At 45.5% G+C, this 17,482-nt stretch overlaps 1 protein-coding gene across 3 annotated transcripts in view; it reads right to left on the reverse strand.

Annotated features, from left to right (window-relative positions):
* Nucleotides 1-5,421: 5,421 nt before the first annotated feature.
* The window catches only part of LOC147108539 (solute carrier family 35 member H1-like), a 39,383-nt gene continuing 27,322 nt past the window's right edge, over nucleotides 5,422-17,482 (reverse strand). For all 3 annotated transcript variants that reach the window (XM_086005205.1, XM_086005204.1, XM_086005206.1), the window contains one exon: nucleotides 5,422-13,524. In XM_086005205.1, the coding sequence (XP_085861331.1) occupies nucleotides 13,477-13,524 (48 nt within the window). In that variant the 3' untranslated portion in view covers nucleotides 5,422-13,476. The remainder of the gene's footprint in view (nucleotides 13,525-17,482) is intronic.

The following is a 17,482-nucleotide window of genomic DNA, read 5'->3' on the forward strand; positions in this document are numbered from 1 at the left end:
TTTGTTTGAGTCAACAGCTGGTTGTGTACTGTTCTGGTTAGGTGATTAAATTTTGGGTCTGTAACTTAAAACTTTAAATAAAACTTAACAAATTACATTAAAATTTCATTGGTTGGGGTGACAATGCACTCCAGTCCCCGCGGCGCCCACCGGTCGCAGAAGGCCTCAAGCATGCCGGCGGACACCGCGTGCAGCTGGTTGTGTAGGGTTACTGAATACCGAGATGCACGTTTAAACCACTGAGGGATGAATGACCTTTAACTAACCAGGCAACAGACCTCCCCATAATCCAGTTTAAACAATTCCAATTCCGTTCATTTTGATCCCGAATATACTACCATTTCAGCTGTTGATATGCCTGGTCCAGTTAAGCCTCTGAGCAATGGGAAAGGCTGGTTGATGATGATGCTGTTGAAACTCATCAAATAAACAGCTGAAGACGGTTGAGACAAGGATGCTGACCCGAGGAACTCCTGGAACGATGTTGTGGGACTGTGATAATTGGCTTCGAACAACCACCGACCTCTTCCTGCGCATCAGATTTAACTCCAGCCACTGGAGAGTTTCCTCGTTGACCTCCCCTGCTCACAGTTGACCTGTTTTGCTCGGGACTGTTGGTGCTATGCTCAGTAAAATGCTGCTTTGATGTTAGGGGTAGTTGTTTTTGCCTCTCCTCTGGCATTCAGTTCTTGGATCTACATTGCCAATCATACTGCCCATCATTACTAGACAAGTTCAATTAAGTCATGGTTACACTAACTGTAGTGTCTGAGGATCAATAATACTCAGACTGCAGGAGAACAATAAAACAGGTATTTACTGAACAGAGGGTAACTTAAGACTGACGTACAGAAGCCTGCTATGGCTTTATATACAGGGGTGGTCACTGCCGGTACTGCAGTATAGAATCAGTTCTTCTCTTAAAGGTACATACACAACAATTCCTCCCCTTTTAGATAAACAGTACATAACATTCATTTAACAACTAAATAATAACTAATTACAATTACAATTTTCTCTGTACTATATACACATCAACTGAAATAATCATTTATAAGTTCAGTCTTTGAGGAGGCTTCCTGATCCTGACTGGATAGCGCCTTTCTCAAGTATCCTGTTCTTGCGGCGGAGTTGATTCTGGCTCATTGTCATTGGTTGGTTCGTCAGCTTCCAATACCACTGCTTCTGAGGTAGACGCAATCTGTACTTCGGGTTGATTACCAGGTGCACCTGCTCGTGGTATGGGTTTGGCTTGTTCCTGTGACTCTAGAATCTGGTCAGCATGGCGTCTCACGATGCTCTCTCCAACGTCCACTGTGTACATTAGTGGTCCCTGCTGTGTGCATATCGTTCCTGGCTGCCATTTTTCTGTTCGGTAGTCGCGGGCCAAGACTGGTTGCCCTATCTTGAAGCTCCTGGTTGGCTTCTCATTTATGTGCTGGAATTGCTTATCCTCAACATCTCGTCTTATGTTTGGTTTCAGCAAATCCAGGCGACATCTTAGCCTTCGGTTGAAGAACATTATGGCTGGAGTTTGGTTGGTGACTGCATGTGTCGCATTCCGGTAAGCAAACAAGAAATTATCCACCTTGTGTTGTAGTGGTATGTCGTCATTATGCATTGCCTTTATTGCCTTTTTAAAGGTCTGAACAAACCGCTCAGCCAATCCATTTGTGGCTGGATGACATGGGGCAGATGTGTAATGTTTCACCCCATTATTCCTCAGAAACCTCCGGAAATCCTCGGACACAAACTGTGGCCCATTGTCGGAGCAAATCTGTTCTGGCAAGCCATTCCTGGCGAAGATGGTCCGTAGGACTGCAATAGTTTTCTCCGTGATGGTGGAGGACCTTTTGATGACCTCTGGCCATTTCGAATGGGCGTCCACAGCGATTAGGAACATTGAGTCCATAAATGGACCAGCAAAATCAATGTGTACCCATTGCCATGGAGATGAGGGCCACTCCCATGGATGTAGCAGGGCCTGTGGTGGAGCGTTTTGGACCTTCTGGCATCCTGTGCATCTCTTGGTCATATCCTCGATTTCTTTATCGATTCCCAGCCACCACACAAACGCCCTGGCTAGGCTCTTCATTTTTACCCCTCCCAGATGACCCTCATGAAGCTCATTGAGCACTCTCTCTCTCAACTTGGGTTTGTAACAGGTAGACATTCGACTATGGTCGCATGGAATATCTCAACAGGGTCCACTGCAGGTGCTTCCTCTACTGTAGGCAACGGTAGGCGTGACAGCCCATCAGCGTTTCCATGCTGTTTCGTACTCTATGTCGTACTGATGTGCCCCTAGAAAAAGTGACCATCTTTGCAGCCGTTGCGCCATCATCATCTGAATGCCCTTCTTTGGGTTAAAAATGGAGACCAGGGGCTGATGATCAGTCAGTAGGGTGAATTTCTGCCCGTGCAGATAGTGATTGAACTTCTTCACCCCCCACACCAGGCTGAGGGCCTCCCTGTCAATCTGGGCGTAGTTACGCTCGGCTGAGGTTAACGAGCGCGACGCAAAGGCTATTGGCCTCTGAACCGTCAAGGAATTTGTGTGACAGCACCGCTCCGATGCCATAGGGAGACGCATCACATGCTAACCGAATCAGTAGTGTTGGATTGTAGTGGGTCAATACTTCTTTTGAAGTGATTAGGCATTTACATTTCTGAAAGGCACGCTTACACTCATCACTCCATTTCCATGTTACTCCAGTTTGCAGTAGGGCGTTCAGTGGGTGCAGAATTGTAGATAAATTCGGCAAGAACTTATGGTAGTAGTTCACCAACCCGAGGAACGACCGCAGTTGCTACACATTTTCCGGTGCTGGAGCCTTGACTACAGCCTCAATCTTGTCCGGTGACTTATGCAACCCTTCCTCATCAATCATGTGGCCACAATACAAGATTTGTCTCCTGAAGAACTCGCATTTGGGGCGGTTAGCTCGTAGCCCATATTCCTGTAATCTCGTGAGCACCTGCTCCAGGTTGGCAAGGTGTTCACTGTCATTTTCGCCCGTGACCAGGATGTCGTCCAAATAACACTGGGTCCCCGGGATCCCTTGCAGGACTTGTTCCATCGCCCTCTGCCAAATAGCCGGGGCTGATGCTACCCCGAATACCAGTCGATTGTACTGGTAAAGGCCTTTGTGAGTGTTTATCATGAGGTATTTCCTAGATGCTTCTTCCACCTCCATTTGTAGATACGCTTGGGCCAGATCAATCTTTGTAAAGCGTTTCCCTCCAGATAGTGAGGCGAAAATATCTTCTATCCGTGGAAGTGGATATTGTACAGTGTACAGGACTGGGTTCACAGTTACCTTGAAGTCCCCACAGATGCGAACCTTCTTCGGTTCCCCAGGCGTGTTGCTCAATGATTTCTTCATTACAGGAACGATGGGTGTGGCCCACTCGCTCCAGTCCACCTTGGACAGCACACCCGAACGCTCCAGACTCTCCAGTTCTGCTTCAATGGCTGGGCGGATCGCATAAGGTACCGGTCTGGCCTTAAAAAAAATTTGGGTTTGCGTGATCTTCGATTTTTATCATTGCCGTTACTCCTTTTAGAGTCCCAAGTCCTTGTTGGAACACCTCTTTTGCGTCAGTTAGAATTTTTGACAGTCGTCCAGGTGTGACGTCATCATCCTTTTTATCAGTCACAGTTAGCACCTGAATGGAATGCCAATCCAATTGTATTTTTCGGATCCATTCACGTCCCAATAGTGGTGGTCCTCCATCCGGTAGTATATATAGATACAGTTTGTGTGTTTCCTTGCCGTCGTATTCAACTGGCACCCTTATTTTTCCTCTGGGGTAGACTTTTTGCCCCATGTCTTCAATACAATGTACGTGTCCTTCAAGGGTATGTGTGAGAATAGCCGCTCATAATCTCGTCGATTCATGACAGTTAGGGCTGATCCTGTATCCAATTCCATCTTTACTTGGGACCCTGCTATCATGAGGGTGACCCAAATGGTTCAGTGATCCTCCTTTGCGATCACGTTGTGTAACTTTAGACAACTTAGTCTCCTGCTCCCGGAGTCATTATCACTCTCCTGATCTTCCGAACTACTGCCTGTCATTTTTTTTTTTTTACTGTCTTCTACTTTTCCTTAGTAGTTCTTGTAGTGTTGGTTTTCTTTCCCGACCTGCAGACTCTTGCTATATGTCCCATTTTCCCGCATTGCCTGCATACTTTGTCCTTAAACCAGCAGTCCTTCTGATCATGGGTTGTTCTGCCGCAGCAATAGCACTTTTCTGCTCCATACGCCATTTCGTTAGCGCTGTATTCTTGTGGTTTCTGTTGTATTTCCGCAGCTCCCCATGCTGCTGCTTCGTAGGATACTGCCACGCTGAAAGCCTATTCTAGCGTCAGGTCCTTTTCCGAAAGTAGTCGTTTCTGGGTTCCTTCACTCTGGAGCCCGCAGACAAACTTATCCCGTAAGGTGGCTGCCAGTCCTGCTGCGAACTGGCAGTGCTTCGATAACTTGCGTAGTTCCGTAAGATAGTCAGCATTGTTCTCATCTTTGTGCTGGTTTCTTTTATGGAACTTGAATCTTTCTATCAGCAGTGGTGTTCCTCTAAGATATTAACAATCTCTTCAAAACTTTTCTCCATTGGTTTAGCTGGGGTAATTAAATTCCATAATAGGCCGTACATTCTCGTGCCCATCAAATTTAATAATACCGACGCCTTCTTTCCATTGGCCACCTCATTGGCATTGCAGTACACTTCAATTCTTTCCACATACGTGGTCCAGTCTTCTACCTCGTTGTCGAAAGCAGTGATACTGCCACTCTTCGGCATCTTGGGTGATTTAAAATGGCGCCTCCCGTGCTTTTACTTCTTCCCCAATGTAATAAAATGGCGCCTCCCGCGCTTTTCCTTCTTCCTCAATGGAATAAAATGGCGCCTCCTGCGCTTTTCCTTCTTCCCCTTGCTGCCACGCTGCTCCTAGCGTTCTGCAGGGTAATGGCGGCGACCCGCGGCTTTGGCGCGTCTCACTTTTCCTTCCCCGCGTTCTATCCTCTCCACGCTGCCCTGTTCTTGAGCACCGACCACGCCCTGTGCGCTCCACCCTCTCTCTCTTCCTCCCGACAACGCTGCACGGCCCCTTTGCAGAGCCGTTCGATCGAGCCCGACGCAGTCCGGAAGGGTCAGCACACTACCTGCTACCAGCCCGACTTGCTGGAACACCTCGACTGGGGAGCCAGGCCCAGCTCTCCACAGCCTCCCCTGCAACTCTCTGATGGATCCCTGGGCGGTTGTCCGCGGTCGACGCCCGCCGTTCTGACTTCGACCTCCAAGAAGCTTCTCTTCAGGGAAAAGATCCCCGTGAGGTGATGCAATACTGCAGGAGAGTTCAAACCTGCCCGTCGCCAGTGTAGTGTCCGAGGATCAATAATACTCAGACTGCAGGAGAACAATAAAACAGGTATTTACTGAAGAGAGAGTAATTCAAGACTGAAGTACAGAAGCCTGCTATGGCTTTATATACAGGGGTGGTCACTGCCGGTACTGCAGTATAGAATCAGTTCTTCTCTTAAAGGTACATACACAACACTAACAAAAGCCATGGAATGATAAATTAACTATGGACCAAGGAACAATATGCAGAGTGACAAACATTGCTTATTAAGGAATGTATTTACATGCAGCCCAGATACATCCTTGGCTTTGTATTTCAACGGAATTTTCTTATGCTATTTAAGTGGTGATTGGTTATATAAAATCCCCCCACCCCATGAGGAATCTTTTGAAATAACAACAGACAATGCTGGAAATACTCAGCAGGCCAGGCAGCATCTGTGGAGAGAGAAACAGGGTTAACGTTTCAGGTCTGGGACCCTTCATCAGAACTGGAAAAAGCTGGAAATGTAACAGATTTTAAGCAGGTGTAGAGACGGGGCGGGGGGGGGGGGGGGAGGTGGTTTAGGAGGGGAGGAAGGAATTGAAAGAACATGCTGTGAAAATGTTGCAAATGGGAATGGCAAAATCATACTGCATGAAAAATGGGGGCAGGGATTATTATCTGAAATTGTCGAACTCTTCCTATCTCGACTTTTTTCTCCCCTTGTCCAGTCTCTTCCCGCCTACATTTGCAACTCTTCCGACGCCCTCCGTCACTTTAACAGTTTCCAGTTTCCTGGCCCCAACCATCTCCTTTTCACTATGGACGTCCAATCCCTCTACACCTCCATCCCCCACCAGGACGGCCTTTGGGCGCGCCGTTTCTTCCTTGAACAGAGGCCCAACCAGTCCCCATCCACCACCACCCTCCTCCGCCTGGTTGAACTTGTTCTCACATTGAACAACTTCTCCTTTGACTCCACTCACTTCCTCTAAATTAAAGGTGTTGCTATGGGAACCCGCATGGGCCCTAGCTATGCCTGCCTGTTCATGGGATATGTGGATCATTCTTTGTTCCAGTCCTACTCAGGTCCCCTCCCTCACCTCTTTTTCAGGTACATCGATGACTGTATTGGTGCCGTTTCCTGCTCTTGCCCTGAACTAGATAAGTTCATTCACTTTACTTCCAATTTCGGCCCTTCCCTCACCTTCACATGGTCCATCTCAGACTCTTCCCTTCCCTTCCTTGACTTCTCCGTCTCTATTTCTGGCGATCGGCTTTTGACAAACATCCACTACAAGCCCACCGACTCCCACAGCTACCTGGACTACACTTCCTCCCACCCCGCTTCCTATAAGGACTCTATTCCATTCTCCCAGTTTCTCCGTCTCCGCCGCGTCTGTTCTAACGATGCCAGTGCTTCCAACATGTCTTCCTTTTTCCTCAACCGAGGATTCGCCTCTACTGTGTCCATTCTATTTCCCGCACTTCTGCTCTCACCCCCTTCCCCTCCCTCCCTCCCAGTACCATGATAGGGTTCCCCTTGTCCTCACCTTTCACCCCACCAGCCTTCACATTCAACGGATCATCCTCCTCCACCATTTCCACCACCTCCAACGTGATCCCACCACCAAACACATCTTCCCCTCACCTCCCCTTTCAGCATTCCGAAGGGACCACTCCCTCCGCGACACCCTGGTCCACTTCTCAATCACCCCCAACAGCCCTTCTCCTTCACCTGGCACCTTCCCGTGCAAACGCAGGAGATGCATCACATGCTCTTTTACCTCCTCCCTTCCCACTGTCCAGGGCCCCAAACACCTCTTCCAGGTGAAACAGTGATTTACTTGTACTTCTTGCAATTTAATATACTGTATTCGCTGCTCACGATGCGGTCTCCTCTACATTGGGGAGATCAAATGCAGATTGGGCAACCGCTTTGTGGAACACCTCCGTTCAGTCTGTAAGGGTGACCCGGAGCTTCCGGTTGCCTGTCACTTTAATTCTCCACTTCGCTCCCACTCTGATCTCTCTGTCCTCGGCCTATTACATTGTTCTAATGAAGCTCAACGTAAGCTCGAGGAACAGCACCTCATCTTTCGATTAGGCACTTTGCAGCCTGCCGGACTCAACGTAGAGTTCAACAATTTCAGATAATAATCCCTGCCCCCATTTTTCATGCAGTATGATTTTGCCATTCCCATTTGCAACATTTTCACAGCATGTTCTTTCAATTCCTTCCTCCCCTCCTAAACCACCACCCCCCCGTCTCTGCACCTGCTTAAAATCTGTTACTTTTCCAGTTCTGATGAAGGGTCCCAGACCTGAAACGTTAACCCTGTTTCTCTCTCCACGGATGCTGCCTGGCCTGCCGAGTATTTCCAGCATTGTCTGTTGTTATTCCAGATTTCCAGCATCCGCAGTATTTTGCTATTATAGGAATCTTTTGCAGTTCAGCCAGATACAAGTGAAGAAAAACTTTTTGCAAGTTTAGAAACAATGGTTTTGAAAGAAGTATTGCTAGAAGTAGCAATTATAACACGAACAGCTTTCCTAATTAGATTAAGATTGCATATTTATGATGATCCCGTCTGGATAAATTAAGAATCTACCATAATTCTACCAATTTTTTTCTGCGGTATTTAGCGATGTCTACTTTCACCATCAATATCTGCAGATCAACCGCCGTTGAAATATTTATTTGGTTTTAAGGGGCGCTGTAAATAATCACAATTCAGAGATCAGGTATCATTACAACAGCTAATTATTTCAAATGAGTTACATATGACTGAAACACGTGACCTGTGGTGACGAGATACAGAATGCTGCTCAAGGACTATTTTGCTACAATACTGACCAAGGAAGGCCAACTCAATAAGCCAACTGCAGTCATGGGATGCGTGTTTGTGCCTGCTTCTCCACACAAGATCCTGGACTAGGCTAGGGCGTAACGTGAGGTCGCAGCAGATAAAGGCCAGACGCTTCCCCACAGGGGAGACATAGAAACAGTGACTGCATTACAGTCTTGCTCACTCCTGTATAGAACACACCTATGCCCTGCCCCTAGAATACTAAAGCAAATACACTCCCGTCCCCGAGGTCAAACATGATGTGTTTCACACTTAAAAGGAGCCGCATGTATTAATTAAAATCACTAGTGATTTAATAAGTAAAATATTTCAGGTATTTAAAAAGAGCAAAGTTTAAATTACTGAAATTAAAACAAATATACAGAGCACCGGAGCGAGAGACAGGGGATGGAGGGATTGAATAAATACTTGAAGGGAAAAAAATTACAGGGCTATGGGGAAAGGGTAGAGGAGTGCGACTAATTGGGAGCTCTTTCAAAGAGCCGGCACAGGCACAATGGGCCAAATAGCCTCCTTCTGTGCTGTATCATTCTGTGATTCTATGTGACAGCGGGAGAGGGGGGTCATTGAGGGAGAGATCGAAAGTCAAACATTTCAGGTGGAACCTTTCATCAGAAGAAAGCTTGGGTTCATGACTCAAGTGACTCAGAATAGGACGCTCGCTGCCCTGGCACTTCTCCAGGTGCCACCATTGCATTACATGTCCGCTTTGCTCAACCCAAGCCCCCAATAAGGGATGATCTCGATAACATCAATCAGCCTTACCTAAATGTACAGATCTAGCTGTACTTGCAAGTAATGAACTGTACAACGATCCCATAATCAGCAAAAACGTTGTTGCTGTTAATAAAAATTGAAGGGGGGGGGGTGGAGGGAATATCCTGCAACTTCCATTTGAATCCAGTCAACAGGAAAAAACTTTGGAATAGTTCATTTCAATTCTTGTTGCGTGTGCACCTGAAAAGTGATTCCACTCTCCTGATGTATCTAAATAATCTCCCAGTGATTGTATAATCACTTCCATATCAGCTGATTCCTGCTTTTGGAGTTCGGTTGTAGTAATCCGTGTAGATGCGGATTGAAAAATAGTAAATATCTGCCATCACCTTAATTAAATCTGATTCTTGCTTCACCAGAAGTAAAAATGATCAGTGGTAATCCCTAAAGTATGGGCTTTGTGCTTTTTTTTTTTTTTAATTTAGTAGAATTAATTTAAATAGCTTGTGCAGTTCGTATTGAGAGGGTGGCTAAGAGCTGAGCAAGTTTTTGAGTGAGTAATCAAGTACATTCTTGGAGGTACAAAATACATTTGCACGAGGGAGATTTCTTGAACTATGAGAGGACGACGGAGTGAAACGTTGACAGAGCTCGTCTTTGCTGAGAGAAGGTAAAGAAGTCGATGGGCTGAATGGCCTCCTTCTGTGCCGTAAACCTCTAGTGTTGTACGAATAGGAACAGGAATTTGGTGCAGAGACAGAGTGGGTCTGAATCTGCAAGATCCAGCTAGAAAGTAAGAATTAGTTCCAATTAATTTTGTCTAGAATATCATAGCAGTTAGGAGTAAAGGAATGGGAGATCAGGAGCTAGGCTAGTGATATGGCATGCATAATGTGACATGCCCTGGCTCTGCAAAGTATCCAGGAACGGATGTACATAACGCAGGGAGTCTCAGAGGTGTGTTGCTCTAACAGAAGAGCACAAAGTTTGACGACCAAATGACTGCATTCTGCAACCTACACGGAGGATTTCATGAAGATACATTCCAGAGGGTGGTTACCCCACACATAGAGAGGAATAGCGAAGCAGAGGAAGGGGAGTGACTGACTGCCTGCAGGGGTGGGGATGAGGACACAGTACATGAAAATCCTGCGGATTATCCAATTGCTATATAGTTGATGTGAACAAAGGGGGAGGTAATCAAGAACAACGCCATGGAACAATGGGTTACACATGGACAAAAGACTCTAATAAGAAAACTGGGAGAATGGTAATTGTGGGCAATTCTATAATTAGGCCCATTCTGCAGCCCTGACCAGGAATCATGAATGGACTGTTGACTCCCAGGTGCCAGGGTAAGGATCATAATCGAATAGGTGGTAAAGCATTTGAAAAGGAGGGAAATCAGACAGTACAGGAAGGTTAAGGGGTGATTTGATTGAAGTTTTCAAGATATTAAGGGGAACGGATAGGGTAGATAGAGAGAGAAACTATTTCCACTGGTTGGGAAGTCTAGGACTAGGGGCATAGTCTAAAAATTAGTGCCAGGCCTTTTAGGAAACACTTCTGCATGCAGAGGTTGGTAGAAGTTTGGAACTCTCTTCCGCAAACAGCAATTGATGCTAGATCAATTGTTAATTTTAAATCTGAGATTGATAAGATTTTTGTTAACCAAAGGTATAAAGGGGTATGGGGAAAAGGCAGGTATATGGAGTTAGGTCACAGCTCAGCCATGATCTTACTGAATGGCTGAACAGGTTCAAGGAGCTAAATGGCCTACTCCTGTTCCTATATTCCTATGAACCAGTGACGCAGGAAAGAGTAGGATGGAGATCTTACAGAGTTTAAGGAGTAAGATCTGAAGTGCAAATCTTCAAGGGTAGTCCCAGTTCTATGTACACACTGGACAAGTTAGGGTGAAACAGACAAATATTTCAATACCTGGGATTATTCAAGATTCTTGAGGGAATAGATTAAATGAATCTCTGATATGTTCAACACTGCCATAAGCTCGAGAACCAGAGGGCAGAAGCCCAAACTTAGAAGAAGGAAGGTGCACAGTTAGTTTAGATTTATCTACTTTATGCACAGGACAGTGAATATGTGGAAAAATTTGAGAATTAGTCAGATATTTGAGGAAGTGGGCAATCGAGTAGAAAACTACAATGGCCCAGAAATTCGGGTCGGAGGCTTCCCGCGGGTGCAAGCCTCCGTCCTGCACTTACCTAGCGCGCCGGCCGTTGAGCTGTGGGCCTGCGTGGTATTCCGATCCTGGGCCCCTCCAACTGCCGGCGCGCAGTGCTTGCGTATCCCATGGGGCGCAGTTAGTTCAAAGCATCCCCTGGGATCACGTGGGCCATGGAGAGCCAATGGTAGCAGGGAATGCTTCATTCATAAATTTGACAGGAAGAGCTGTCAAACCTATAAATACTATAAGCCCCAAAACATAACTAAAACTTCAAATAAAAAATTTTTTAAATCACGTTTAAAATAACTATAAATTACATGAAATAACTATTTTAAACAATAATTTAAATTTTTGAAAAAACTAATTACATTTGCTAACGGGGCTAAAAATAAACTTACCTTTCTTTAAAGTATTTAAAAATAATAAACTTGTGGAAAAAATGTTTTAATTTTAATTAATTCACCACTTACCTTGTTAAAAGTAGGCCTTGCGCCTGCTTTTTAAAAAGTGTAACTGCTGGAGACTTCCCCTCCCGGAGAACCCTGCAAAAAAAACGCAAGCTCGATGCGCACGCGCTGCCTCTCCGGCGCACGTGTTCCACCTGTCAACCCCTTCTTTCAAGGCAACGGAAGTTCTGGTTTCTCGCGCATGCGCAGTGCATGCATGAAACTGGCACTTTCGTTGGACCTACGCGTGAGTACCCAGTGCGTACTCACGCGTGGGGACCCGAATTTCTGGGCCAATATCTTTTTTAGGCATATATTTTCTATGTGCCATTGATAGGGCTTTACTGTAATGTTTAACTACAAAATAGGGAAATATAGAAGCTTAATATAACACTGTAAATGTCACAAGGAAACCTGCCAATCACATATCTTAAAACACTAACTGTAATTTTCCATGTATAACCAGCACTTTCCTGGTTTCTAATTATGTTGGATACACTTGGGCTTTGTACCTACTGTCCAAATATAAACAGTGTGTTAGATATAGTGAACATTGCGAGGTCCTTTTTCTCAGTAACCATTTTTAGATGGAACATACACTGGATCTGGTTCATTTTCTCCATGTAGGTTATAAAAAGAAAAAAAGACTTGCATTTATATAGCGTCTTTCACGACCACCAGATATCTCAAAGCGCTTTACAGCCAATGAAGTACTTTTGGAGTGAAGTCGCTGTTGTAATGTGGGATGCGCAGCAGCTAATTTGCACACAGCAAGCTCCCACAAACAGCAATATGTTAATAGCCAGATAATCTGTTTTAGAGGTGTTGGTCGAGGATAAATGTTGAGGACACCGGGGAGAACTCTCCTGCTAATCTTCAAATCGTGCCATGGGATCTTTTACATCCACCTGAGGAGGCCTCGGTTTAACATTTCATTGGAAAGACGGCACCTCCAACAGTGCAGCACTCCCTCAGCACTGCACTGGAGTGTCAGCCCAGATTTATATGCTCAAGTCCCTGGAGTGGGATTTGAACCCACAGCCTTCTGACTCTGAGGTGAGTGTGCTACCAACTGAGCCACAGCTGACACTGAGAAAGTAGGGTAACTTAAGCTCAAATCAAATGAGGTCAAATCAAACTTAAGCTCCATGAAGAGAAGACAACTCCACTGATACTTGGTTACATCCATATGATATAAAGAACAGATTATTTATACCCGTTATAATTTCCTGTCTATACGAATCAGTCACAGTGGTTTTTTTGTTATTTTCCTGACCATTAGACAGGTATAATCATTTCAATTAAAGTCACTGTTGCCATTAGGCTTATTTAGTACATTGGTATCAACATCCTACAGGGAAAAGAAAAATCACTTGGAACAATACATTTCGCACAAAACTCTTAATTCACCACCTTCAATTGATGTCATGACTACCAGCAACAGATTGTAACCAGCGGTATTTTCTCCCAGTGTTGTACAGCTCAAAATATTCTTTCCAAGGACAACCCAAATTTGGAAGGTCCAAATTCATAAGTGAGAAGGTGGGTGAGTTTTTCCACAGTTCAAATGGACATGCAAAAAATTCACACATCCTAGTGACAACATTGAAAAGACGCTTTTTCACTTGTATCCCAATCCTTACATTTGGTCAGCGGGACAAGTCCATTTTCAATGCAATAGGTGCCAAACAAACTAGTTCCAATCATGGACTGGAATACAGAGACACAAAGTTTAAAGCATAATACAGGCACATCTTTGCACAGCAAATGTAAACCATGTGAAGGAGAACCCTGGGATCCTCTACAGCATAGACACAAGGAGTCATCACTGGTGTATGACAGCCTCCTCTTCACTGTCCTCGTTTGCCTGTCCATTCCTTAGCAGTAGCTCCATATCAATATCAGTCAATGCCATATCCTGGAGTTTATCCATCCTTTTGTCTTTGGGTGAGTCTGAGAAAGGAGAAAAACAACAGAAAGGCAAAGTCAGTGAGACTCTGATTGAACGATGAAATTGGGAGCAAGACTCTGCTATGAAGTTGTGATGTGTATTCCATTGGTTAGCTTTTGGCCCTGTGATATTACTTTGTAAGTATTTGTAATGTATAAAATTGCCACATCTATCAGACAGTGCAATTGCAATTATATATTTTTGACATTTGAGGTATTCCAAGTAAAAATCTGTGCATTAAATTCTTTGAGACTGAATGAGGTGATGAGGTGTCCCATGTTTCCTAACACAAAGATGTCCTGACCCTGCTTGTTCTGTAAGGGAGAAAAGCCCATGAGTTTCCCCAGAGAGAAAATTTAAAGTCAAGTCACCCCCTGGTATTAACATAAACCTGCACTTCCAAAAATACGCTCAAAACAAGTTAAATCCCTCCTCACCCATGAACAAGTAAATCTGTTGACTGCACCCAAGCAGAACCAGTTAAAATACACCTTTCACACACAACCTCTAACTAAGGAAAATCCTCACTCCCAGAGCTCATGGTGAAGACAAGTTTTGAAGCCCTGAGATATCTGCTCTCCTCTAATTCTGGCTTTTGAGCAGCCTCGATTTTAATCGCTCCACCATCGGTGGCCGAGCCCTCTGTTGCCTAGGCCCCAAGCTCTGGAATTCCCTGCCTAAACCTCTCCGCCTTGCTACCTCTCTTTCCTCCTTTAAGATGCTCAAGACCTACCTCTTCTGCCCTAATATCTCATGTGGCTCGGTGTCAAATTTTGTTTGACAACGTTCCTCTGAAGTGCCCTGGGACGTTTTAGTATGTTAAAGGCACTATATAAATACAAGTTTTTGTTGTTATCTGAAAACTAATTTAACCCGCTATGCCCCTTCTAAATGGAAAGAGGAGAAGCAGAGTACATAAATATAATTTTACACTGAAACTGCCTCATGTGCAGTGTTTTCAGGCTACTTGTCACTCCATTAAAAACTTTTATAATTTATGTTACTGGTTCTTGGGATGTGGGCAACACTGGCACGGCAGTATTTATTGTCCATCCCTAGTTGCCCTGAGGGCATTAAGTTAACCACCTTTTTTTTAAATTAAAGAAGTATGTGGGAATGCAGTCACAAGTAGGCCAGACTAGTTTGGCATGGCAGGTCCCTTCACTAAAAGACATTTGTGAACTGTGGTGTCCGAGTACTACACGGACTGCAGGAGAATAACAACAGGTATTTACTGAACAGAGGGTAACTTAAGACTGACGTACAGAAGCCTGCTATGGCTTTATATACAGGGGTGGTCACTGCCGGTACTGCAGTATAGAATCAGTTCTTCTCTTAAAGGTACATACACAACAATTCCTCCCCTTTTAGATAAACAGTACATAACATTCATTTAACAACTAAATAATAACTAATTACAATTACAATTTTCTCTGTACTATATACACATCAACTGAAATAATCATTTATAAGTTCAGTCTTTGAGGAGGCTTCCTGATCCTGACTGGATAGCGCCTTTCTCAAGTATCCTGTTCTTGCGGCGGAGTTGATTCTGGCTCATTGTCATTGGTTGGTTCGTCAGCTTCCAATACCACTGCTTCTGAGGTAGACGCAATCTGTACTTCGGGTTGATTACCAGGTGCACCTGCTCGTGGTATGGGTTTGGCTTGTTCCTGTGACTCTAGAATCTGGTCAGCATGGCGTCTCACGATGCTCTCTCCAACGTCCACTGTGTACATTAGTGGTCCCTGCTGTGTGCATATCGTTCCTGGCTGCCATTTTTCTGTTCAGTAGTCGCGGGCCAAGACTGGTTGCCCTATCTTGAAGCTCCTGGTTGGCTTCTCATTTATGTGCTGGAATTGCTTATCCTCAACATCTCGTCTTATGTTTGGTTTCAGCAAATCCAGGCGACATCTTAGCCTTCGGTTGAAGAACATTATGGCTGGAGTTTGGTTGGTGACTGCATGTGTCGCATTCCGGTAAGCAAACAAGAAATTATCCACCTTGTGTTGTAGTGGTATGTCGTCATTATGCATTGCCTTTATTGCCTTTTTAAAGGTCTGAACAAACCGCTCAGCCAATCCATTTGTGGCTGGATGACATGGGGCAGATGTGTAATGTTTCACCCCATTATTCCTCAGAAACCTCCGGAAATCCTCGGACACAAACTGTGGCCCATTGTCGGAGCAAATCTGTTCTGGCAAGCCATTCCTGGCGAAGATGGTCCGTAGGACTGCAATAGTTTTCTCCGTGGTGGTGGAGGACCTTTTGATGACCTCTGGCCATTTCGAATGGGCGTCCACAGCGATTAGGAACATTGAGTCCATAAATGGACCAGCAAAATCAATGTGTACCCGTTGCCATGGAGATGAGGGCCACTCCCATGGATGTAGCAGGGCCTGTGGTGGAGCGTTTTGGACCTTCTGGCATCCTGTGCATCTCTTGGTCATATCCTCGATTTCTTTATCGATTCCCAGCCACCACACAAACGCCCTGGCTAGGCTCTTCATTTTTACCCCTCCCAGATGACCCTCATGAAGCTCATTGAGCACTCTCTCTCTCAACTTGGGTTTGTAACAGGTAGACATTCGACTATGGTCGCATGGAATATCTCAACAGGGTCCACTGCAGGTGCTTCCTCTACCGTAGGCAACGGTAGGCGCGACAGCCCATCAGCGTTTCCATGCTGTTTCGTACTCTATGTCGTACTGATGTGCCCCTAGAAAAAGTGACCATCTTTGCAGCCGTTGCGCCATCATCATCTGAATGCCCTTCTTTGGGTTAAAAATGGAGACCAGGGGCTGATGATCAGTCAGTAGGGTGAATTTCTGCCCGTGCAGATAGTGATTGAACTTCTTCACCCCCCACACCAGGCTGAGGGCCTCCCTGTCAATCTGGGCGTAGTTACGCTCGGCGGAGGTTAACGAGCTCTGAACCGTCAAGGAATTTGTGTGACAGCACCGCTCCGATGCCATAGGGAGACGCATCACATGCTAACCGAATCAGTAGTGTTGGATTGTAGTGGGTCAATACTTCTTTTGAAGTGATTAGGCATTTACATTTCTGAAAGGCACGCTTACACTCATCACTCCATTTCCATGTTACTCCAGTTTGCAGTAGGGCGTTCAGTGGGTGCAGAATTGTAGATAAATTCGGCAAGAACTTATGGTAGTAGTTCACCAACCCGAGGAACGACCGCAGTTGCTACACATTTTCCGGTGCTGGAGCCTTGACTACAGCCTCAATCTTGTCCGGTGACTTATGCAACCCTTCCTCATCAATCATGTGGCCACAATACAAGATTTGTCTCCTGAAGAACTCGCATTTGGGGCGGTTAGCTCGTAGCCCATATTCCTGTAATCTCGTGAGCACCTGCTCCAGGTTGGCAAGGTGTTCACTGTCATTTTCGCCCGTGACCAGGATGTCGTCCAAATAACACTGGGTCCCCGGGATCCCTTGCAGGACTTGTTCCATCGCCCTCTGCCAAATAGCCGGGGCTGATGCTACCCCGAATACCAGTCGATTGTACTGGTAAAGGCCTTTGTGAGTGTTTATCATGAGGTATTTCCTAGATGCTTCTTCCACCTCCATTTGTAGATATGCTTGGGCCAGATCAATCTTTGTAAAGCGTTTCCCTCCAGAGAGTGAGGCGAAAATATCTTCTATCTGTGGAAGTGGATATTGTACAGTGTGCAGGACTGGGTTCAGTTACCTTGAAGTCCCCACAGATGCGAACCTTCTTCGGTTCCCCAGGCGTGTTGCTCAATGATTTCTTCATTACAGGAACGATGGGTGTGGCCCACTCGCTCCAGTCCACCTTGGACAGCTCACCTGAATGCTCCAGACTCTCCAGCTCTGCTTCAACGGCTGGGCGGATCGAGTAAGGTACCGGTCTGGCCTTAAAAAATTTTGGGTTTGCGTTATCTTCGATTTTTATCGTTGCCGTTACTCCTTTTAGAG

The sequence above is a fragment of the Somniosus microcephalus genome, chromosome 13 (assembly GCF_052327205.1).
Source record: "Somniosus microcephalus isolate GS21.2 chromosome 13, FLI_Smic_1.0, whole genome shotgun sequence".
Lineage (NCBI taxonomy): Eukaryota > Metazoa > Chordata > Chondrichthyes > Squaliformes > Somniosidae > Somniosus > Somniosus microcephalus.